The following is a 25,310-nucleotide window of genomic DNA, read 5'->3' as shown; positions in this document are numbered from 1 at the left end:
GACACCCAGAAACTGCATAACTAGCACATTGTTTTTGCTATTTTCCATTAATTATATTTTTACAACTTTTTTACTGCCTAGCGACATCAGTCAGAATTTCCAGTGTTTTCGCAATTCATATTTCTATGGTCAGCCGAAAATGTGCCTCATCATCACTACCAACTAACAAGTACTTTGGCCAATTCTGTGCAGTTGGGCATAGCGACAGCTGGCGGTTATATGTTTTGCGTAAGTTGCACAGTTGCGCAGCTCTGGCAAGATTTATCGGCCGCTACAAGTGTGTGTGTGTGCGTGCAACAACGGCGAATGTTAACAGCATTGCGTCTTAAGTAGGTGGCCCAGTCAAGCGAGCGTGACCAAGTTGCAAGCGAGAGTGATGCGTCGACGCTTGGCCGCCGGTGCTGTTTGTGATGACCTTCAATTAATGTTGCTGTTGTTTTATGTGTTTTTTTGTAAATAAATTTTACCATTACTTGTTTAATTGTGTCTTCTTTCGATCGCTGAAGCTATAGAAATCAAAGAGGCATTGCAAATTAGCCATATTTAGTAATGTCGCGTATTACGCAATCTGCAGTTGACAAATCGACATTTCGATTGAGCGTCTCCAATGTATTGAGTAATCACTGAAAGTTGATTGGCTTAACGAGCTAAAGAGTTTTTAATTTATGGACATGCATGCTTGAATTCGATATATACTTTGGGGTCATTTATGTAGAAATCAAGAATTGTAAGTAGAAGTGTAACCGTCGAAGGAGTTTATTAACTTTAAGTGAACATCGACTGTTTTTGTACAATTTTATTGTCAAATCTGATTTAGAAAGAACAATTGATATTTTTACATAATTTTTTGTAAAATATCGTCAGTAGAAGGGCTTAGTAAGTATAGAACAAGTTTAGTAAAAATCTTTGAAGTATTATAATTTTATTCTTGAATCATTATTCGTACTAAATTGCGCAAAAAACAACTCAGAAGAAAATATGAAGTTCTATCAATCACTTTCAGTTACAATAAGTGAAACACTAAACAAATGATCCATATCAAAACTTAATGGAATTTTCGTACACTGAACAAGTGGTACACTTAGTATGCAGTGAGTTTTTAAAAGTGTTATAATGCGAAATAGCATTAATGGCGGTGCTTAAAGTTATTAGCGCAGTACCATATGTCTTAAATACTGAACAAACTGAACTTTCGAAACGTCAACTTTGATAATATAAACTTTTTTCAAGCATTTGCGCAGACAATAGTGTATTGAACGCAAAAAAGTTTAATTGGCCAAATATAAACCCTTTCTCTTTTAATTTAAACTTAACTTAAGTAGTTCTGTTCGTAACTTATAAATAACTGAGTCACGTTTGAGCAAATCGAATGTTATGTCTACTAAATAGTAAAATTTCCGCAAAGTTTTTGATTTCAATTTAAATTAAACTCTACTCTACAATTAACTACCACAATTTTAAGAAAGGAATTAATAAATTATATGAAATTACTATACGCAGCTGCAACATATGCACTTAATAATTACTTGCGTAATTAATTTTGGCCAGAACAACGATTTTCCATTGACAGTAGAGTAAAGTAATACCCAGCGCAGCGTGTTACGCATACGCAGAACTTTTAAGAACAGACAAGTCATTTAACTGGCGTAAGCCATTATACAACAATTGCAATTAATTAAAAATACTTTTTAAAATGCTTATATATATATATATATAAGAATATAAAAGAACAAGCAATCAAATAAAGTTCGAAGCAAAAAATATAGTCGTTCAGCACATTTAGTTGGACTTTTAAACGGGTTATCGACATTAACGCACCGCTGTGTGTTGCAATCAAGCGTCAAACCATTTGTTCAATGTCCAACGCATAAATGCGTACAAACAATTATTTTATCAAATGCTAATAAATCAAAAAAAAGTACAAGCAGAAATAAACTATGCGAAATAGATAAATAAAGCTGATATACAAATAAGTTGCAAGTCAAACAGTAGTTCGAAAATCGTTTGGAGCGTAAGCGGCTTGTGCATGCAGCTGCCACATTTTGCATTAGCCGATTTGTAAAGGCGCATAATTTTCGCACTTTTATTTAAATTTAACACTTGTATTTCGCTTTTGAGCATGAGATAGCGGCGTTACTAGTAGTTTGATTGCGTAATATTTGACAGTTGACAACATATAATTGACAGCGGGGCGTTTAGAAGTGAAAAATACTAACAAAGCGGCGACAAATTCGGATTTTTAAACTACAACTTGGTAGATATAGTGGTTAGGGTGACAAGTAAGACACAAGGAGACAATAACGTGTATTGGCTCTGCAATATCTTAACTTTTCTCAATCGCTATATTCAGCTGAGCTCATGCAGTATTTTTGCTTGCGTAATAAATTGTCTAATTATTATGTTTAGCAAGTAAATAGTTTCGATAAAGTTTTTATAACTTTCCTTAATGTTTAAACTCTTACAAAATATTTACAAGTTGGCAACGCTATCAACTACGTTAGCGAACAAAGCGATTAGTGTACTAAACAAGCACTTTAAGTGTCCGCAATTCAGCATATCATAACTCATTTGAAAAATAAAACAACAAAAAAGCCAAATAAATACGTACAAACGAAAATATTTAGCATATAACAATTATTTGCTTGAAAGTTTAGCTCAGTATTTTGTAAAAATAATTATGTCTTAATATTTCACATCGAACATACTGTGTAAACAGCGCCTTATACTCACATGATATTTATCGATTGCTAGTGCTATCGAAGCATAACTAAGCAAAACATGCGTAAATTTGAAATATTTTTTTTAGGCGAGTAAATTCAAATTTTACAATTTACAACAAATATTTGTATTTCAGTAGATTTATATTTTTTATATTGTACTAATATTTTACTGTGTTCATTTCGGGATTTTACCGACACCAGCAATGTTATCAGTTTCTTTAGTAATACATAATTTCTAAGTAGTTGAATTAGACTATATTTCTTATATGTACATAAGTATGCACATATGTATATTAATTGCAGTTATTTTTTTGCTTCTGTGTAGCAAAAATATACACATTTCGATTTTTTTTGTACATTGCTTGGGTTTTTGTGATTTTTTGTTTGCTAAGTGGGACAGAACTTGTTAACTAATAATTCGTAATTTGAACGGCTATAAATAAGTAGTTGAAAGAAAAAAATATGAATGCCGTGAAATTTATGATTTTTCTATTAAATTATTGCTACATTGATTTGCTTATACAATTACAATCAATAAATTGTGTTTATTAACAATGGCAAGTTTAATTGTAGTTGTGTAGTAGCAGTGTTGTGGTCAGAAAGCGATGAAAAAAGCAAACAAGTGAACTGATTGCTGGTAGCTGATAATAATTCACAGTTTTCAGTTGAAAATGAGAGTATGGGAAATATGATTATTAATTTCAAATGTACTAAGTGAGGAATTTTCATATTATAACCGTTTAACTGACCTTGCAAAGGTTAAAAATGACGCAAAGCAACATGAAAGCTTTTACTGTTATTTAAGTATGCTATGTTTAAAACATCGAAAGTGGTGTAAAGCATAGTTTCAGCTTATGAGTTTGCTTATTACTGAACTGAAGACAAAAGTTCGTGTTAAAACTCACTACATGCTTCTTATGTGCCTACTATCTAAATCTGGAGTTTATATATAAAAAATGATATTAACAAATATACATATGCCATATCACTTAAGTGAACTGAAAAGTTTTATATAACGCGTGTTTACTGTATTATGTAAGGCGTAGAAACTCAATTATGCTTAATTAACTCATTTGAAAGATAAATAGTATTATTAATATCAAAAACCTGTTAAAATCGTGACTAGATTTTGTAATATATAAAATTATATTCTTTTAGACCGTACTCACCCTCGAAATAATAATGCCAGCAATGCTGATGCGTATCCTTGGACCCTTCAGCAAACGATAGCGCAAATCAACGCCGTTCCAGAACGAAACAAAGTAACGCTTCACCTGGTGAAATAAAATAAAAGAAATAAAAAGGAAAAAGTTAACAACAGAGTTTTCAATGCCGCACCTAGATAAATAGCTGTACATATAAACATTATAAAAAAGAAAGCAATGCGCAGTTATTCTGAAAAGCAATAAGTGTTCTGCAAAATAATTATTCCGGCTAGGAATCTGCCGCTAAGAAAAAGAAGAAACCAGCAATATTCCTCTTCTGCTGTCTGCCACGCAAACCTTTATGCCGTTGAAATGCGTGCACGGCTTGCAGTTGGCTGACAAGCTGCCGACAGCTGTTAGCTAGATTTGATTTATGAAAACGCCATAATGAAAGATTCGTCTGTGGGAGTTAACGTGCTAAAATTTATGGCGTAAAACTCAAAACGAGTGAGCTGTTGAAAGGCCGCTGAAGCGCAAAGCAATAAATTGAGTGGTATGTGCCGAAGCAACTGATTGAATGATTATGTACTTAGAATTCGATGTTATCAAAAATAATAGCGGCACATGACGATTGGTTGCAAGCTGAAGTGCCACGGTGCACAGTGGCACCGCTCCATACATTTCTTGGAAAAAAATAGAAGGAGTGGTCGTACAACAATGAAACTTTGCAGAAACACTTCTCTTGACTAAATTAAGAAATTTTGAAAAAATCTTGGAAAACCGCCCACTGCCACACCCACCTCCCATATAACTGCAATTGCCAAAATTTTTATTTTTGGACCTAGGGACTTGAAATTCGGGACACTTCTTAATTGAGTTCTCCTGATGAAAAAAAAAATTAAACTAAAACGCAAAGTGAAGTTATTTATACCTTTACCTTGATAAAAATCCAATATAATATGCAATGTTTTAATTGAATATGTAACAGGCGAAAAATTGTGTTAGTTTTTATTTGTAATATTATGCAAGCACCATATCTTTAACAATGGGATCTAGCTCTAAGGAAATTTTGTTCGAATGACACCTTAAGCTGCTTATGTAAGGATCCGAATGTATGTATAAGAAGTCTGTTGAAGACATCAGTATTTGGTGAAATTAAAATCGATGTTCGTAAAAGGGACGGTAATTGGCGGTTGCTTTTTTTTTAATTGAAAGTACAGACTCGGAACTTTCATTTTTTTATAGTAAGAGGGCTAAGCAAGGCAAAGCACATAAAGTTTTTTTCCATCAAAAAATGAAAAGTTGATATTTTTTAGTATAATTTTTGAAAAATTATAAAAATTAGCTTACTTTGCCAATTTCAATAAATTTGTTTTTTTATAAACAAGTAGGTGCTATATTTTCACTAAAAAATAAAAGAAAAGCCATAGCTATAAACTTACACACAAAAAAATTCTTTATTTGGACAATAATTTTAATCTGATTTTATTGAATAACTTTCCGTCGACTTCTGTTAGTTTTTTTAACTATAAAATTTCACTTTTTATAGAAAACCTTGTTGAATTTTTCTTATCCAAATATTTCTTTACAAAACAAAATCATTAAAGTTTTGAAATTGGAAAGTGAAAAAATCCTATTTTTTTCGCCGAAATGCCACTGTGCGGTGTAAGAATGTAGTGAGATTCTAGGCGTGATGGAATTTATGAAATAATTGAAAAATAATGAAGCACAGCGGGATTAGTATTTCAATTTTTTTTACTTAGCAGCTAAAAAGTATAAAGATAGTTTTGCGTCGAAATGATCATAGGTTTATCAAATTTGTTTGAATACACTTTTTTCGTATATAATTTGAAGTTTTCTACTTGAACGGGCGAATTATAATAGTAAATATATTTTATAACTATCCTAAAAGCAACCTATCGCTTAAATCACCGGTGAGTTACCCAACAGAGCATTCTGTTAAAGTTCTATGAAGTCCCAATTGGCAATCTGACAAAAATTCATTCGTTCAACCCTTTCTTAAAGCCTTATCTGCACGGTGTGTATGTCTTATAGTTGGATCAGCGAACAACGTAAACCCGTGACCCGTGTCAGCTGATACAACCAATTTTATGAGAGTCCAATGTAAATGATTAGCCAACACCGCTTCTACCTTCCGCTTTATAGCAGAAACAGCGAAAAACGCTACCTTTCCTTAGTTGCTTTCCTTAGCGAGCAAAATGTGTCAAAAGTTGAGCCCGTAGAAATCAGCCATCTTTGATTGTTTTCATTTGAAAAATGTTGCCATTGCTCAATACGCATATATAATTTTGAACACATCTATGTTTTCAATTACAATTTTTCATAATATAAAATATCAAAACTGAAAACAAACTATTAAAAATAGTTTACATATTTATAAATAATAGTATTCGACTCTGATTTTGAGTTATTTTATGAAAATTTCAAACATATTGAACAGATTGAATTATAAAAGTTGATAATTACTACAGTATATCGATATTGACAACCCTGCGTTGTGAGAGAGCAATCAGCTGCCACGTTTCTACGGAAAAAATCCAAATGCCGTGAATCACGGCATCCTACGTCAAAGAGAGAAGGGAGTAGCGTTTTTCACTGCTCACTTACATTGCGCACCCATAAGATAGGTCGCATCAGTTTAGTCGGGCCACGTTTCTACGTTCTCCACTGTTTGTGCTATACGGCATCCTACGGCAAAGCGGAAGAGAGTAGAGTTTTTCTCTGATTACTTACTTCTATTTTCAATAGTTTCTTTTCAGTTTTGATATTTTATATTATAAAAAATTGTAATTGAAAAGTTAGATGTGTACAAAACTATATATGCGTATTGAGCAATGGCAACATTGTTCAAATGAAAACAAACAAAGATGGCTGATTTCTACGGGCTCAACTTTTGACACATTTTGCTAGCTAAGGACGGCAACTGAGGAAGGGAGTATCGCTTTTCGCTGTTCCTGCTATTAGTTCGGTGCTTGTAACTTCAATGTATGGAGTTTCGATGGCCGTGACTTGCTGTGTTCTTATATTCATAAGGATGAACCCGCTAAAAGTTATCGTTGCTCGATACACATTTGTATCTGCAATTATGCTTCGTTTGCACTCCACAAAGCTTTATTCTGCGCCTACAGTGTGAATAATTTTTGTAAATACAAATATAATCAGGGGTGTTGTGGAATCTGATAGTTGTCGGAATCAGAATTGACACTGATAAAAAAAGTAGTAGGTGTCATGAATTCAGGTATTATTGGTTTGGTGTTCGAAACAGAATATGTATCGGTTTTGAGTATCACGGAAACCAATTTTATTGATTTTGCTATCAGAAACAAAGCAAGAAAATAGTCACTGACAGATTTGAAATGTAGGAGAAGAAATAAAGTTATTTTATTACGAATTTATTTATCTCTATTTCTATAGAAGAAAACATAAGAATAAAACACGAAAGGTCTTAATTAAGAAAAATCGTAAAAATGAAAAACCGAGAAATCTCGCGTCAAACTTTTCGCTTTCTGTCCAAGCGCTCATATATCTGGTAGACGCTTCCCTTCCAGCTTCGAATTTCCATCTATAACTTTGGGGACATATTCTTAGATAATTTTTAAAGAGATTTAAGCATAAAAAAAATCGATGTTTTTAAGCTTCTAAAGCAGGCTTCTCCCTTAAAAAAGATTTACAAAACGTAATAAACGCAATTTAACACTCAAACGCGGATTTATTCATTCGATAAATGTTATCTCTTAAAAACTTCCTTTAAATCGGAACTCATTAAAAACTTTAATAGGATTGCTTCCAAATGTATCCATTTGCAAGTTTAATCACATTAGTAAACTGCTGATTCGAATATTGGTTTTGCGTATGTTCGAAAAGACGAAGAAACAGATTCCGTGACATCAATGAAAATCAGAATTGGTTTGCAGTTCTGACGGCTAAGCAATTCTGTTTTAGATTCCACAACACCCCTGAATATTTGATTTTAAAAGCTTTACGCATTTAGTTTACAACGTATACAGCAATATATAGTACTATATTTGAAAAAAATGCATACTAAGAATTTTTAATTTCACACTTACTTGCAAATTGTCGCCACCATGCAACCGATAACCATCATAATCGATGATGACCAACACCTCAGGATAGATAATATAGGGCAATTGACGTCTGTTACGTGTAAACCTGGCTTCCGCTGACTCCAATTCACCATCCACTTCCTCTAACGCTGCTTCGTCGTCATCTTCGGCTGGCGCTGCGCGACGTTGGCGATGTTGTTGTAATCGTTCAAGTTTCTCGCTGGTAGCCAAATCATCGGGTTCCATAAAAGCTGCAACGGAAGTGAAACAAATTAATTAGAAAATCATAAAAAATATTAATTTATAGCATAAAGGTTAATTGAGTGTCACGTGCCGTCTCTTTTTATGTAACTTGTAAGCGTATCGTAACTTAATATTTTGGATTAATAACAATCACTAAGTAAGATTGTTCCGTTAAAGTTTCACATTGTCTTTCAGTTCACTGCTCCAAAATTTGATGACTAAATTATATTTTGAAAATTTCCGCATTTTCGGTAGTCGAACTTTTAATGAACTATAACAGTTAAGAAGTAATTTAAAAAATTAATTTTTAAGTACAAAAAATTTCATTTCAGCTGAGCGCTTCAGTGCGCTGCAGTCTGTTGGAGTAGCGTAGCTCGCAGTTATTGGTGATTATGATGTGCATAAAAATTTTAGTAGTTCATTAACAGACATACTTATAAAAAAATTGCACTCAAAAAATATTTAAATTTATTTTTTTTTAGATTTTGTTCTTCGTTACCGTTTTACTTTAATTTTGACAGCCATAAAAAGACAATTTATTTGCTCCAGCATACTGACTGAAGGTTGCGCTCAACCGGTGGTTGTAATGTAAGAAATCGGTGACTCGCGGTTATATCGCGTGGGCAGCAATGAGAAAAGAATTAAAAAAAATTGGAAAAGTCGTATTGTAAAAGGAAAAAGGTGATATGATTTCTACTTTATTCTTTCATTCCTCTTATTTTTGTTACTTTAGATGATTTTCTATTTGCTTTACTCACCGAAATCGCTCAAATGCTCTAGCGGCTGGGCCTCACGTTTGTAAACAATGTGATGTGCGGCATCTGGGTTTGGGCTCAGATCGTGCGGCAGCGGTTTTATCACCATCTCATGACCAATGCTGCCCTCCTGCAAGCAAAATAAAAATTGGTTTAAAATGTTTAGTGAGTTGCATTTTTAAGAGAGAAAATTTTTACGATAATTTAATTTTTTATAAATATTTCAGACAAAAATTTTGGGTAAAAATTAAAAAAAATGTATTTGACCAAAATTGTTATTTTTTCATTTTTTAATAATTTCAGTAATTTATTTTTATGAATTAACACTTTTAAAGGAATTGTCATACTTTTAGTTTTTGAATTTTTGATAATTTTATTTCGTTTTATTTAAATTTAAATAGGCACCTATTTAAGAAAATATTTCAATTTAGTATATTTTCTCATAATGATATTATTCAATCAAGAAACTCATCAATCCATATGTCTAATATACATACAATGCATACACATAATAGACATCTCAAACATAATTTAAACTTGGCCGTGAAATATATAATTTGTGTGCTTTGAGAACGCATAGCTGCATTTGACTTTTGTTTGTTTATAAATAAATATACATAAATACGAATATATTTCAGAATGCTAATAAAATGAATTGTGTCTTAAATTGCAGTTTGTTCATTCTTCTGCGTGATAACTACTATTAAGTTGTCAGTATTGGATTTTTGACCCTGAATTTGTGCGGCATTTCCTTTGAAGACAAATAAATTTTAAACAATGAAATCCAAATTGATTGCATCGCGTGCATTGTGTTGTGCTGAAAACATCTGAAACTAGTTCCGTTAACTATTCGGTATTATACATAAAATTTGACTGATTATATTGGCTGTTGTCATTATAAGAGTAGACCTGGGCGTATACGTGATGTTGAGAGGATATGTGAGAGACGTACCGACAGATATATAATAATTATTACATTTTTATTTAAAGTAATTTTTTTTTAACTCTTGACTAGTAGATAATAAAAAGGCTATTTTCATTTTTTTCATTTAAGGAAATTTAAAACAGTTTTATGCAAAATAAATATATATTGGGAAGAGTTTATTGTTCATTTATTTAAAAAAAAATTAAAACCCTTAACTAAAACAATTTTTTCGGAAAAATTATAAAAAGAAAAGAAAATATATTTAAAAATATTTAATAATATATTTTTGGAGACCAAATAAATTAATGAACTAAATTAAACTCAAATATTTTATTTGAGATAAAAATTATAAAAATAAAATTTTTAAAATTTAATAATTTTCATAATATATTTTTGAAGACCAAATAAATTAATGAACTAAACTAAATTAAAATATTATATTTAAGAAAAAAATTATAAAAATAAAAGGTTATTTTATATATAATTTATTTAAGAAAAAAATAATAAAAATAAAAAATGTTATTTATAATTTAATAATTTTCATAATTTGTTTTTAGAAGACGAAATAATGCATTGAAGTAAAAATTAATTCTCAAATTTTTTTTACCGCTATATTAAGGTAAACATTTTCTTACAAACAGTCATTTCTTATATTCTCAATTCATAAAAAAACTCAGTTGTCACATAATTTTTATTGATCACAATTCCTTCAACCGCAAACTCAGTTAGTCATCGTCGTGGCGCCGCTACATCGCACCCAACAACAGGAGAAGGCAAATGAACTTTAAATTTGCTGCCACCTTCCGCATTCACACACACACACACACACATGCATACGTTCATGCGCTTTTATGGTAGCATGAACATGCACTTCTACATTTTCGTTTAATTGGCATTTTGTCATTTTTTATAGCGAATCACAATGCGCAAATAAATATTGTCTGGGACCTTATTTAAATTGCTGGGCAAAATAGGCAGATGGTTAAGCGTTCTGTAGACATTTTTTGGAATTTTTACAATTATTGTAAATTTTTTCCGTTGCTTTCAGCACTTTTTGGCATTACTTTTGATTTTTATGGCGACTTTTATGTCTTACTTGGCGTCGAAGTTTTTATTGTTTCTTACAACTACTAAATTTAACAAAAAATGTTTTTTTCATCTTTTTTGCATTCTTTTCTTGCGTGTTCTTCAACTTGAACTTGACTTGTCTCAAAATGAAAAGAAAAATTTGCTCAAGCTAAAAGAATTTTAATTCTAAAATTGTGAAACTATATCAAAAATGAATAAATTTTTGCTGACTTTAATGTTGCAATAACAAATTTAATTTAAAAAAATTAAAAACATGTTGCAGCATTTTAAAAAATTTAAAGGTCTAAAAATGAAATTGATTTTTTAATTAGAATAAAAATGTAAAATTTGTCTCTAATTTTTAAAGAAATTTTAATTATTCTTAAAATTAGTGTTTATTATTGAAAAAAAATTATAAACATTTCTAATTTTTATAAAAATTTCTATTTATTTTCATAAAAATTTCTAATTTTTTTTAAATATCTCTTTTCATTTTAAACTAAATTGTTTCAATATTTAAAATATTTTAATACTTTACATTTTATAAAAAGTTTCCTAACACATTTTACACTTTAAAGTTGATACATTTACAACTGTCAAACGAAAAACTTAGGCAACAAAATCGATTGACGGTAAATAAAAGCAGCAAAAAAAATTTCTTGCACTAAAAGGCAAAACAAAAAAAAAAATCATACGAAAAAGAGAAAAAAATAAACAACTGGAAAACTGCACAAATTATCAACTGTCAGAAAGTATTTGCGAAACGATACATTACAATGACGTGAACATACGCCTGAGACAACGCCTATTGTGGTGTTTTTTGTTGCAACAATAACATATGGTCTGTGCAAGTGTGGAGACAAAAGACTTACGACAAGGAAAAGTAGGGTTTGTGTGTAAAATATACGTGTTTAGTAAAAAACAAAAAAAAAAAAATACAAATTAAAAATAACAAAAATTAAAAAAAATAATAGCAATTAAAAAATTTGCCACAAAAATGCCTTTACCCTTTATCAAACAACTGCACTGCTACACATATTTTGACAGCCACTGTAGTGTCGGCTTATTAAAGTGGAATTTATGCTCACGCCGTTGCCGCACAGTGAGCGCTTGTCGCCTGCCTTTGAAGCCAACTTGATTTCAAACTAAAATAACACAACAACAACTGCTGAAAGCCTTTAAGAATGTTAACTAAACATTGTTGAGTGCCGCAGAACTGCTCGCTGATTGCAACGACACGCCCTGAGTCGCCAGCGAGCAAACGAAAAGTGAATTTAATAAATTAGACTTTTGCACCAAGCAATGCGGAAAATATTTTCGGTATAAAAAATGCAAAAATAAAGAAAACTGCAGAAAATGTAATGGAAATCCAGTGTCGCATAATAATTTATTGGCTTTGGTGTCACACAATTTTTCGCTCGCGAAAGATAGTTGGAGGTGGTGGCGGTGGTCTATTTGTCTAAGCGCTTGCAGGCCATGCAGGCGGCAGACAGACAAATAGTTACGTAAAATACAAAACAAAAAATGAAATTAAAAAGTAAACACCAAATATTGAAAAAAAGAAAAAAAAAGATATAAAATAAGAAACCAGAAAATTTAAAACCCAAATGAATGCATTTCTTAAGTCAAATTAAAATAAACAAAAAAGTAAACAAAAATTTGTGAAAAAAATTTTCAAGTAAGTTCAGGCTGAAAAACTAACGCACAAGCAGTGAGACTAGACTAGTTGACATGAATAAAATAAACATTTTGTTTGTATTGGTTAAAGGGGTTGGCAAAAAAATGTGGTATTAAGGCGCTTGTATATCGAAATTTGAGTAAAAATAGTAATAGTGATAATAATAAAATATAATATCAAAAGTTTTTTTTAATTTTCTGAAAATTCTCAAATTTGACACTATTTCAAAGAAAAAACATTTTTTTATTTTTTTTGCAATGTTTTTGTATCGATATATGTACATACAAACATCATACAGCTGTCACTTGCTGCCCAAGCAAATTAATTTAGTGGTGGCTTAAGGCTTATAATTACAATTTGACATTTTAAATACTCAATACAAATTGGAACATGGCTAGTGATAGGATTTAAGTAAAGTTTTGTTATTAAACTTTTTTTTACGAATTCCCGGGGGCGTTCTTCGATCTGTAAGAAAATCCAATTTAAGGATTATTTTTACTTTTTAGTACGAATTGAAAGGCGTTAATACAGTTTATAATTGGATTTTCCAGCCAGTTGGTATATTTGTTGAAAAAATATAAAGCGTTGACGTTATTGCAAACTGTTTTTTTTTTTAAGTTAGTTACTCTTTACGAAGCTTGAGGAAAACATTTAAATTTTCAATTAAAAAAAATTAGAAAAATACTTGGAAAAATGTTTATATATATAACTTTACTAAGCAGTGCACAGAATGAATGAATTCAATAATAAATAAAAACTTTTGCATTTATTCTTTTTGGGACAAAAGTATAAATTTTGGGAGACTCAAAAATTGATACTAAAATAATAATCTAAATAATATATCTAATTATTGTAAAATAAGAGAATTTAATTCAACAATACAAATTATAAAAATTTTTGCATATATATACATGAGTTTTGGGACAAAAATTTAAATTTTGGGACACTCAAAATTTGATAATAAAATAATATTTTAAGTAATATGTATATCAAATTATTGTAAAATAAAAGTGTTTAATAGTAAAAAAAAATTGGGACAAACCATTTTACTTATTTATATCTAAATGTGCGATTTGTTTTAATACTAGAATTCGAACAAGAAAATATGCCTGGAACTATTTGACGATATGCGAAGTTAAAGAAAATGCAAAAAGTTTGTAAAGAAATTGATATTTAAGTGATAGTTTTTCTGTTAAAAAATTGTAATTAATAGGATACAACAAATAAAAATTTTGGGACAAAAAAAATCGAATACAAAAAAGTTTCTAAAAGTGTATTTGGGTGTAGAGTCTGAAATAAAATTATATAAATATTGAAAGAAAATGATTTTGTAACTAAAATATGTATGTATTGAGGCACTTCTCTAAATTATAATACAAACATATTATATAATAAACACAATAATTTTTAAATATATATTTCTTAAATTTTTTTTAATCAGTGTGTATTGAAAATAAAAAATGTTGAGTAATGTATTTAAACAGAGTTACATAAAAGTCCTTTTGGGAAACACATATTTGAAATGATATATACCACTTTATAAAGAAAAGTTAAAAAAATAATAATTTTGAAAAAAAATTCAAAAATTTAAAAAATATAGATTTTGAGAAAAAAAATATTTTGAAAAAATGAAATATTTTAAAAAATTTGAAAAAAAAAATTTTTACCGTCAGTTTTAATTTTGCTTGCAATATATTTAGAAATATTTGTAGCAGAACTCGTTCGCAATTAAAACACAACTTAAAGTACATCCACACTAGTCATTGAGCTAAATACGAATTTCAACCAAATCCAAAGACTTAAGCAACAAGTTTGACTCAGATCCATAATTTAAAGGTTAAAAGCCTAGATTCTTATAGCGCTCATTATAAACGCATTGATCGGCAATCATCACTTAAAAATTAATGAATTCATTCAACTCTTCTTATTTCCCAACGATGACCTTAATTCATTAATCAAAAGGTTAAGTATTGCCTTTTCATATGACGTTGAACTCCGCAATAGTTCAGCTTCAATAAATAAATGCAACTGTAACATTTTACGAGTCTAAAGAAAAAAATTACAATAATTTCATTAAAGCCATACAAATTTCCATAATAAAGTGTAAAATACTTGAGTCAGCTAATGAATTAATTAATGAGTTTTTTAATTAATTACTTCACATATAAATTTTTCTGTTTGTGACTTGTTTACGAGTTCGCATAGCTAGCTGCACTGCATTTTGACTTAATTGTACAGCTCAATGTCAAGCGGAAAGACAAAATGAAGTATTTCAGAGACCTGCTTTGATTTTATTTAAATTCACAATGCCGTGGTGTGCGGTTGCGGTGGGGTTTATTGGCATGAGTTCACTTCACACTACTGGCTGAACTATTTATGACTCTTGTGTGATTTACAAAATTGTTTTTAGTGTATACAATTTTTTGGGAAAAAATAATAATTTGGCACAGAAAATTTATCTGTTTAATATGTGTTCCTAAATTAATGGATCAAAAGGATTTGTAATGAAAATATAGTTTAGGGCAGCGAAAGATTTTGGGACATTCAGTAAGGCGACTTTATAAAGGAATCTAAATATTTTTATTTGAAATTCGTTACAAAATTTGGTAAAAATAAACTATTATTTATTTATTTATGAAATCAAAAATATTTAATATTTTGGGCAGAGTTTAGAGAGAGAGGTTTTTTTATTGAATACATTAGATATTTGCAGAGGCATGGACGATGACAACAACTGATGAGTCGACGTTGCGAGCTTTCGAGAAAAAAGTTCTGCGAAAGACTTATGGTCCTTTGCACGTGGCCACGGCGAACATCGCATTCGATGGAACGATGAGCTGTATGAGATATTTGACGACATTGACATAGTTCAGCGAATTAAAAGACAGCGGCTACGCTGGCAGTACCCGCCGGGGGAAGCAGAGGAAGAGGAAGAGCTCCACTCCGTTTGAAGGAACAGTTGGAGAAGGACCTGGCTTCGCTTTAAATATCCTATTGGCGCCACGTAGCGAAAAGAAGAAACGACTGACGCGCTGTTGTTAATTCGGCTATAATCGCGTAAGCGGTGTCTACGCCAATAAAGAAAAAGATATTAGACATTTTGCCACATATTATTAGTAGGTTTTTATTTCAAAAAAGTAGTCTAAACAATTTTTGGGACACTTTAAACATTTTGGTATGAAAAGGAGGCTTTACAACTTAGTTTATCAAGCACATAATTAAATCGTGTTTATAATCATGTAAAAAATGCTATTTATTTCAATTTTTAAGTTTTGTGCATAGGCTTTAGAAAGATTTCATAAAAAATTAATATTTAATATTTTCTCAAGCCAAACTATTTAATACATTTTTCAATGAAAAATTACATATCGTGGATATTAGGTTTATTTTGGGACAGTGCATGCTCATTTTTAGTAATTAACGTAAATGTTCTTTAATGCATTAGATAGTGTGATAAGATAGAATATTATAACACTAATAACTGCTCTGAAATAAAAAAAAAACATTTCTAGGGCAACAAATATTTTTCTCATAAATTGGGACACATTTCTAAGCATATTTATAAACATAAATAATGGGCTTCTGTATACTTTAAGCGGTTTCCAGAATTTTTCTTTAAAAAAGCGGTTAAAATATAGGCACTGTGAAGTTTTTGACATCAGTAATTATTTCGAGGCTAAACATATTTTGGAACAAACTTTTTTGGGACACATTTTTTTCTATGTCAATTTCAAAATATTACGTAGTACTAATCAATACACAATTGTTCTGATGTTTTAAAGCGGCCTCATTTATAACTAAAGCAAGTATAAATATTTTGGGACGGTAAAGAATTCGCTTCTTTGCATCATAACATCGAATGTGGACTTTGTGAAAGCACTTAAGCAATTGTATATGTGGTACATTAGTCTTCTCATCACTTCTGATATTTTTGGGATAGTGAAATATTTTTAAGTGGCCTTGCAGGAATATGAAAACTGAAGCAAATTGTACAAAAAAAAAGTTGTGTGATAAGCCAATTTAAAATGCAGAAACCATTATTCATGTGGACATGCCAATTTTAGACTACTTTATAAAACAAAAACACCAACACTAACTATTGGCAACCATAAATTCAAATTATGCAAATCCGCTAATTACAGTCACTGCTAATGCGTGCCAAAAGAAATATAAAATTAATCAAAATTCCAATTTGGCACCAAAAAATCTATCATAGCCACTGCGCTGGATATTTAAGAAATGTGCGCAATATTAGCATGAATAAAAGAAGAGGTCAAAATAGCGGTTAAACAAAAAGGTGGATACTGTAAAGATTTTAGAAATAAAAATAATAAAAATCGAAAACGGCTGATTTGTAATGCGGCTATCAATCTCAGTCAATAATAAAAAATTTTGAAACAAAAAAATAAAAAAATATAACAAGTTCAATAAAAGCGTGCAATAAAATTGAGTTTAACTATCGATCAACGATTAGCAACGCAACACATTGATAGATGAGCAAGTTTGCGAGGAGTTGCAAAGACGTGCTCATACAAAGCGATGGGCGGCTACAGCCGTTGCTTATCTTGATGTTTATCGAGTTGTACTTATGTATGCATGTGAGATGTAGGCAGTGCCGCAAAAATTTGGCTAACACGTCGACACATGTCTTCCACTGAACTACAGAGGTACTTGGTCAAGGTTGCCATGTTATTGTAAATTTTTAAAATGTTTTTCTTTTTTTCAATTTTATGAGTTTTTTATTGTATTTATTTCAGTTGGCTAATAAAAGGAGGTTTTCGTTAAAACATACTATAAAACTTAAAATATTCAAGAAATAAATTGCAAAGCTATTAAAAAATTTAAAGAATAAAAAATAAAAATAACAAAATTTAAAATTTTTTTTAAATAAAATATAAAAAATAAATTTAATTAAGAAAATTAATAAAAAATATCAACATTAACATTAAAAAAAAAAATAGTTTTTAATTTAAAAATAATTAAAATTGTACACATTTTAATTTCATATTAAATTTGAAAAATTTAAAGTGATGTAAAATTAATTTATGGTTATTTAAAATTAAATTAGAAAAATAATCGCATTAAACTTTTAAATTTTTATAGCAGTCAACATATTTTCAACACTTCTAAAAGTTAGCATATGCTTAAGACTCTTTACAAGGTCAAAAGCACTTATTGCAGCGATTTGTGGCTAAGAATCGACACAAAAACATGTTATAATTTTATTTTTATTTTTTCCACGACTTTTTGATAGAATTAAATTTTTAGGCCGCCAACGTGCTGACTTTGACCATTGAAACCGGCCATGAAATCGCTAGATTAAGCAGCACTAAATAAATAGACTTACTTCTAATACCGCATGAGTTGAGAATGAAAACAAAATAAATAAAAATCAATTAAAAATTTGAGCGACTTAGAACAAGTTGGTACAAATGTTACGTATACGCAGTGGGGAGGCTGCTTAGCCTTATACTATATTGATATGAAAAATTAACAAAAAAAAGTGTTTTGGCTTGGCTTTAACATTGAAAACTGCGTTGGTTTTCAGTGCGCTTAAGAATTTTGGCTGGCGTCTTAAGCCACTTGGTGTTCTTAATAGTTTAAGACTTGTAAAGTTCTTAGGCGGCCTGAGAAACCGTGACTGCTAAGAGGCTGTGGCAAAATGTTTGTATTTTGTGTACTACTAAGTCATTTAAATACTATGCCGTAAACAAATTCTAGACTTAGTTGCTTGTTCTAAGCAACGCTTGCCTTGCCTAGGTTGGCCTAGAACAAGTTCTTGGCATTATAATGCATTTGTATTGAAGTGCGTGGCCAATGCTACAAAGCGTGTGCGTATTGTAAGCTGTTTTTATCTTTATAGAAAATAATTAATTTCAAATAGAATGTGTTTTTCGGTCTGTGGGGCCAATGTTAATATTTCTGTTCTGTGTTATACATATTTAATATTTTTTTTTGTGGAATCGAAAATTCTTAGCGGCAACAAGTTCAATGTGAGTGGCTTGTTATTGTTGGTGTAATAAATTTTTTTTTAACAGAATTTTTGGCTTGTACTCTGTCGGCCAACTGTCAAAGTCAATGCATGATAGCGCAGTTATCCTTGTACAAATATGCATTTACAATGCGCCAGATAAGCAAACGAAAAGTTTTGTCGGCCGTTGGTGGTAGTAGGCTGCCAAATCACGCATTACATATGCACGACTAACGCATAATTGGCTAATTGACGTGATTAATTTACATTTAATTGAGAGGTGATTCTGGCGACCTCCAACGGTTGTACGGTTAAGTGGTGCTGGGGCGTTTTATTGGAAATATTTTTTAAGGACTAGAATCTGGGTTTAAAAGAGCGATGGAAGGGACTAATTTTATATGGAATCAACTCGAAAATATCGATTTAATTAAATTTTTTACTTAATATAAAATTTTACTTAAATAACATATGTGACCTGGTCTACGAAAAGGGGGCAAACGTGCGAAAACTAGTTTTCTGGGAAAAGCTGTTAAAAATAATCGTCAGTTTCTCGTTGTCTCATTAATTGTTCTCCTTTTTTTTGACACCTAAGCCCCCTTTTCGTAGACCAGGTCACATGTGTATTAAAAGTACAAGAATTTGATAATTCAGTGAATAAAAATTTTTAAAGCCTTTTAGTGCTTGCAAATTATATAAATATTTGAGTTTTACAGCACAAAAATGCAAAGCATTTAATACAAATTTATTTTTCTTAATTTTTACATGCATTTAAGTATTTCTCTATATACATACGGATTAAGGTGTGCCAATTTAAAAGAGCTGATGCTCAATCAATGCTACAAAAAATGTATTAATTTTTTACAAAGCCAATTATTTTTCAATTTTAATTTTTTTTTATACTAATTTGAAAGGAAGGATTTGCAAACATGGAAACTTTAAAAAAATTAGTAAATTTTTGTTACACTTGATTTTTGTGTATTTTAAGCTGTAGTTTCTATTTTGGGCCTTCTCAATCCTAATGACATCATTTTATTAACTTTGAAATTTTCGCCTAATATTTTATTATACTCTCGCAACAAAGTTGCTAAGGAGAGTATTATAGTTTTGTTCACATAACGGTTGTTTGTAAGTCCTAAAACTAAAAGAGTCAGATATAGGGTTATATATACCAAAGTGATCAGGGTGACGAGTAGAGTTGAAATCCGGATGTCTGTCTGTCCGTCCGTCCGTCTGTCCGTCCGTCCGTGCAAGCTGTAACTTGAGTAAAAATTGAGATATCTTGATGAAATTTGGTACACGTATTTCTTGGCTCCATAAGAAGGTTAAATTCGAAGATGGGCAAAATCGGCCAACTGCCACGCCCACAAAATGGCGGAAACCGAAAACCTATAAAGTGTCATAACTAAGCCATAAATAAAGATATTAAAGTAAAATTTGGCACAAAGGATCGCATTAGGGAGGAGCATATTTGAACGTAATTTTTTTGGAAAAGTGGGCGTGGCCCCGCCCCCTACTAAGTTTTTTGTACATATCTCGGAAACTACTATAGCTATGTCAACCAAACTCTACAGAGTCGTTTTCTTCAGGCATTTCCATATACAGTTCAAAAATGGAAGAAATCGAATATTAACCACGCCCACCTCCCATACAAAGGTTATGTTGAAAATCACTAAAAGTGCGTTAACGGACTAACAAAAAACGTCAGAAACACTAAATTTTACGGAAGAAATTGCAGAAGCAAGCTGCACCCAGGCGTTTTTTAAAAATTGCAAATGGGCGTGGCCTCGCCCACTTATGGACCAAAAACCATATCTCAGGAACTACTCGACCGTTTTCAATGAAATTCGGTATATAATATTTTATTAACACCTTGATGACATGTACAAAATATAAGTGAAATCGGTTCACAACCACGCCTTCTTCCAATATAACAATATTTTGAATTCCATCTGATGCCTTTTCTGTATAATACGAGTACATACATATTTTCTTATTTTTAATTTTTAGTACATTTTTAGTTCATTTGGAAACATTTAGTACACTTTTAGCACACTTTTAGTACTTTTTAAATTATTGATTATTTGATTATAAATGATGTTAATGCAATTTAATTGACTTCAAGCTCGCTTTGAGCTGTTGGTATATTTTTTTGTGCTTTTATATATTTTGCTATCATTGAGAGTGTAAAGTATTGGGAGAAAAAGTTAAAAAATGATGAAGTTCTTCAAACGCTCTGCTGGTCAAATCTGTTTCCGCATATCTCAACCTTAAATTGTTTGCCTCCAAAACGCTGATGCAGCACATAAAAGTGTCTGACCTACAAGATTTCAAGTCACATGCGGATAACAATCAAACAATTTATAGCTTCTGGTTCACACGCACTTTATTTATCTCAAATTCACACTCTATTTGCTTGCTTGTAGCACTAAGCAATACACCGCAGCATAACTTAACTATATATATACATATACATATACGGAACAGTATATAAATATGTATATGTTATGTAATGCCGTTTGCATTTAAGTACATACAAAGCTTGTGAGATAAAGTGGTAGCCAAATTTTCGAAAGGCATCGAAACATAAATCTTCGGTACAATACATCTATGGATGAGTCAGCGCAAACGTCAGGAAATAAAGAAGGCAATCAAAGTCTAGAAAACCTTTAATAGAAATTTGACGGAAAATATTAAAAATAGTGATATGGCTTGTTTTGTTGCTGGAAAGCTGGTTGTTTTGAGCGTTCAAAGTTAAGAGTATTTAATAAAAGTACATGTTCTTATAGAGTTGAATGTTTGGACATTAAAAACATGATTTAACTAGACTTTATATATCTGTATATGACAGTTTCAGTCTCTAGAAGGTCTATATTAACTTTAAGGAATATTTTCAGCAACATGTTTATTTAAAAGGTAATAAAATTGAAAACTCTATTGAGATATCTTAATTTAATACACTTGATGTACAATTGAATACAAGCTTAATTTATTAATAATCTGTAAACTATATATTAAAATTAATTATATATTAAATTAATTATAAATTAAAATAATCTTCTGGATAATACATTTTAGTACCGCATACATGAAATCAAAAAAAATTCCACCACCACCAAGATCATTGAAAAACTTGCTGATTTTTTTACTTATATATTACGAAGAAGTCCAACAATAATATGGTAATCAGAAGTAATGACGTTTAACATAGCCATGAATTTTAGTACATTTTTAGTACTCTCAAAAAATCGAAAATCTCAATGAAAAGAAGTGAATATTGCTGTTGGAAATGAAAATGTAATTTTATAAGTATACAATTATTTTTAGTACACCTTTAGATCGTAGAATTTCATTAAACTTGCTAACAATTGATAACGAAAGGAAAAAACCATGTTAAAATTGATTCTTTTTAGTGGAAAAATGGATATGCCTATAAGAGTTCTACATTTTAGTACACTTTTAGTACTCTTTAGTGTACAACAATCCCAATTAAAATAAATAAATAAAGTTGATATTAGATTAAATATGGATTTTTAGCTGAAAGAAAAATTTAGTACACTACCAAATTTGTACTTTTAAAGTAAAATTTGCAGAGATAACATTTTCAAACAATATATATGTGAGGAAAATTTAATCTTTCCATTTATTATGCCATCATTGCACTTGAAATCGCACATTTCTACATAAGACTTAAACGGCAAGCTTGCAACTCTTTGATGTGTGCTGCGCTTAAAGGTGTGAATACGCAAAGGCACAAAGAAAATATTATGTAAGTTCACACAACTAAATGTTTATTATTTTAATAACATACATGCAATTGTTGCAAAAAAATTGTAGAAACAATAAAAATAAAGCCAAAACAAAAGCAAGCAAATACAACAAAGCCGACTGCTGTAGTGTTGTGGGCATTTCCGAAACCACAAAAAAATAGTAAAATTAGTGGCATTGAGTTGCGCTTTCGAGTTCAACGTACGCACAACTCGCACATTAGCAGACATGTGACATAAACGCGAGTGGCCGGCATTACCAGCTACAAACAGCGGGTGCAAAAAGTTGACTATTTTGTTGGCCTCCCCCCGTAATTACACACAGCTCCAATTGAGGACCAAATTTTTTATGCAACACATTCCTCTTCAACAACAGCAACAACCAGCATGTGCGTCTTTAAACGACCATTTGAGTGTAGTTATTTGCAACAACAACAAATTGGTGTATTTGGCCTGTTCATACGTGCGTTGCGCGTTTAAAAAGCTATTTGCGACGCAAAGTGGGTGTGGTGGCCAAGAGAGAAATGTCTGTAAAAGCGCGAAAGCAACGCCGACAGCAATGCCAAGCTAATTGCGTGTGTGTCGCAAAAGCAATTGAACGTGTTTGACATTCAACATTGCTAAGTTGGTAAGCTGTTCCTCTGAGTTGTTGCTGCTATTTCTATGCTTGTGGTAAAAAACAAAGCAAATCCAGCTGCTTTTACGGCAGGTGACAGTGAATTATGTGCTAAAGTTTGCGTGGCTGGTAGCATCTTAAACGTTTGCGTTTTGCTAATATGTTGCGGCAACATGTTGCTATAAACATACTTATGGCTTAAAGATATTAAAAAAGTGTGTGAATATGTTATTTTCAAGTTTTCCATTAATATCTATGGCATCTCAATTATTTGCTTTTGTCAAAAGGTTGCGTCAACATGTTGCAGTACACATATGTACATATGTATATATAGTCATAAATGTTGCTACGAGTCAAAAAAACAAATGCAAATACATTTGAAGTAGCTTTTTTTACATTTTTTTTTAAATATTTTTTTCTCTTTTTCCAATAATTTTTCTTCTTTTATTAATGGTTTTCTTTCATTGTATCTTCCTAGTGTGCTCTGGTCACGTGTGCCTGCCAATGTTTTGCAAATAAATACATTCTTCGCTTGCGGCAGATTAACGTGACAATCATAACAAATTGCCATTAAGCTAGCAGTAGTCGACAGAGTGGATAATGAGCAAATTGCAGATAGCTGTGACTGAAGAATATACGAGAAGACCCTAGGTGTAGCACAGCTAAATTTCTTTTTCATATTTTTTTAAATATTCTTCGCGCTCACGTCAGAATGTCTAACACGTTCTGAGATTAAAATAATGTGTTTGACATGTTTTATTTTTTAATGCATGTTGTTTGGCGGGTTTGACAAAATTAATGTTTTGCTGGCGGGAAAATTTGCATTAGACAAGAATATATGTACACAATGCATGGTCTTTATAATATGACAGCTCACTTGTCATTTAGAAATATTTTTTTTGCAGCTAAATCTCAATATCTACGTGTAGCTTTTTGTTTTGTAGCGCAAGCCACATGCAGTCAGTGCCTATTTGCTATTAAGCCTCAATATTGTTGTACGTTGTTTAATTTATATGTCACTACTTTGACAACTTTGCATGAAAATATGTGTGTAAAAATTGCTTCAGCCTACAGCGATATGGCGAACATCATAATATTTGCTTATTAATTTAAATGACAAAGACTGTAAGATTATGAAAGTATTCTCTCCGAGCCTCAAGTTCATTCACCTTCGATTTTTTCCGGAAAGAAAAATTTAAATGCAAAGGCGTTTTTATGTGTTCTATCATTTTTAAGAATTAGCACATTTTTAGTACACTTTTAATGCATCAAAATTTATTATATACGTTTTTTTGTTAACTGAAATTAGTTAAAGTTCTTTCTGTCCATTTTAAGTTTTTAGTACTTATCGAAATTAGGACCATTTTGCCAAATAATAATAATAATTTTTTAATTCTGACTAAAAATTGTAATGTCGGTCAATTTAGTACATTTTTAGTACACTTTTAATACATCAAAAACTTATACGTTGGTTTCTTAACCTAAATAAACCAAAGCTGTTATGTTATTATTTTAAATTTTTAGTACATTTTTCGTACTACACGAAATTAGGATTATTTTGCCAGTTAACTTAAATATGTTTGTCAAAAAAGTCTTGCGGTATTTTCGCTAGTTGGCGCTGAAAGCGCGTAGTTCTGGTTTTATTCGTCGCATCGGGTCATGCTATACCTTTTTGGAAAGCTCATTTCACGCGCTAACACGTGTTTGATTGATTGTCGTTTCTTTTAAGTCGTTCGTGTTTTATAGCGTCGCAAACATGGAGCAAAATAAAGAGAAAATACGGCATATTTTACAGTACTACTACGATAAAGGCAAAAATGCATCTCAAGCCGCCAATAAAATTTGTGCAGTTTATGGACCCGATACAGTTTCCATTTCCACCGCACAACGATGGTTTCAAGGCCTGTCGTCGAAAATTGCGATAAAATCGCTGAATTGGTCGAAAGAGACCGGCATAGTAGCAGCCGTAGCATCGGTCAATAGCTGGGCATGAGTCATCAAAAATTCATTTCAATTTCAATAAAAAAAAAATCAATAAAAATACCGCAAGACTTTTTTGACAACCCATTATTAGTAGTGTTGATGCACAAACCTTTTATTTTCTTACTAAAAATTATATGTCGTTAAATTTTAAAGAAACAATTTAAAAAAAATTTTATAATCGAATTTAACTTAACTTTCGGTGCTAAAATGAAATTTAAAATTAGATATACTAAATGTAAGGTTTTTAAATAGAATAAAAACAGTACACTAAAATTGAAATACGTTTCTATATTTCATATCTTTCATAACTTACTACTTTTTAGTGGAAATGTTTTGCGCAATTCGTTAATACATATG

At 30.9% G+C, this 25,310-nt stretch overlaps 1 protein-coding gene across 5 annotated transcripts in view; it reads right to left on the bottom strand.

Annotated features, from left to right (window-relative positions):
* The window catches only part of LOC120770924, a 162,642-nt gene that overhangs the window by 24,013 nt on the left and 113,319 nt on the right, over nucleotides 1–25,310 (bottom strand). For all 5 annotated transcript variants that reach the window (XM_040098623.1, XM_040098626.1, XM_040098627.1 and 2 more), the window contains exons 6-8: nucleotides 8,952–9,078; nucleotides 7,954–8,201; nucleotides 3,890–3,994 (exon numbers count right to left, since the gene is read on the bottom strand). In XM_040098623.1, the coding sequence (XP_039954557.1) occupies nucleotides 3,890–3,994; nucleotides 7,954–8,201; nucleotides 8,952–9,078 (480 nt within the window). The remainder of the gene's footprint in view (nucleotides 1–3,889; nucleotides 3,995–7,953; nucleotides 8,202–8,951; nucleotides 9,079–25,310) is intronic.

The sequence above is a fragment of the Bactrocera tryoni genome, chromosome 3 (genome assembly GCF_016617805.1).
Source record: "Bactrocera tryoni isolate S06 chromosome 3, CSIRO_BtryS06_freeze2, whole genome shotgun sequence".
Lineage (NCBI taxonomy): Eukaryota > Metazoa > Arthropoda > Insecta > Diptera > Tephritidae > Bactrocera > Bactrocera tryoni.
This window is presented reverse-complemented; position numbering and strand designations above follow the sequence as displayed.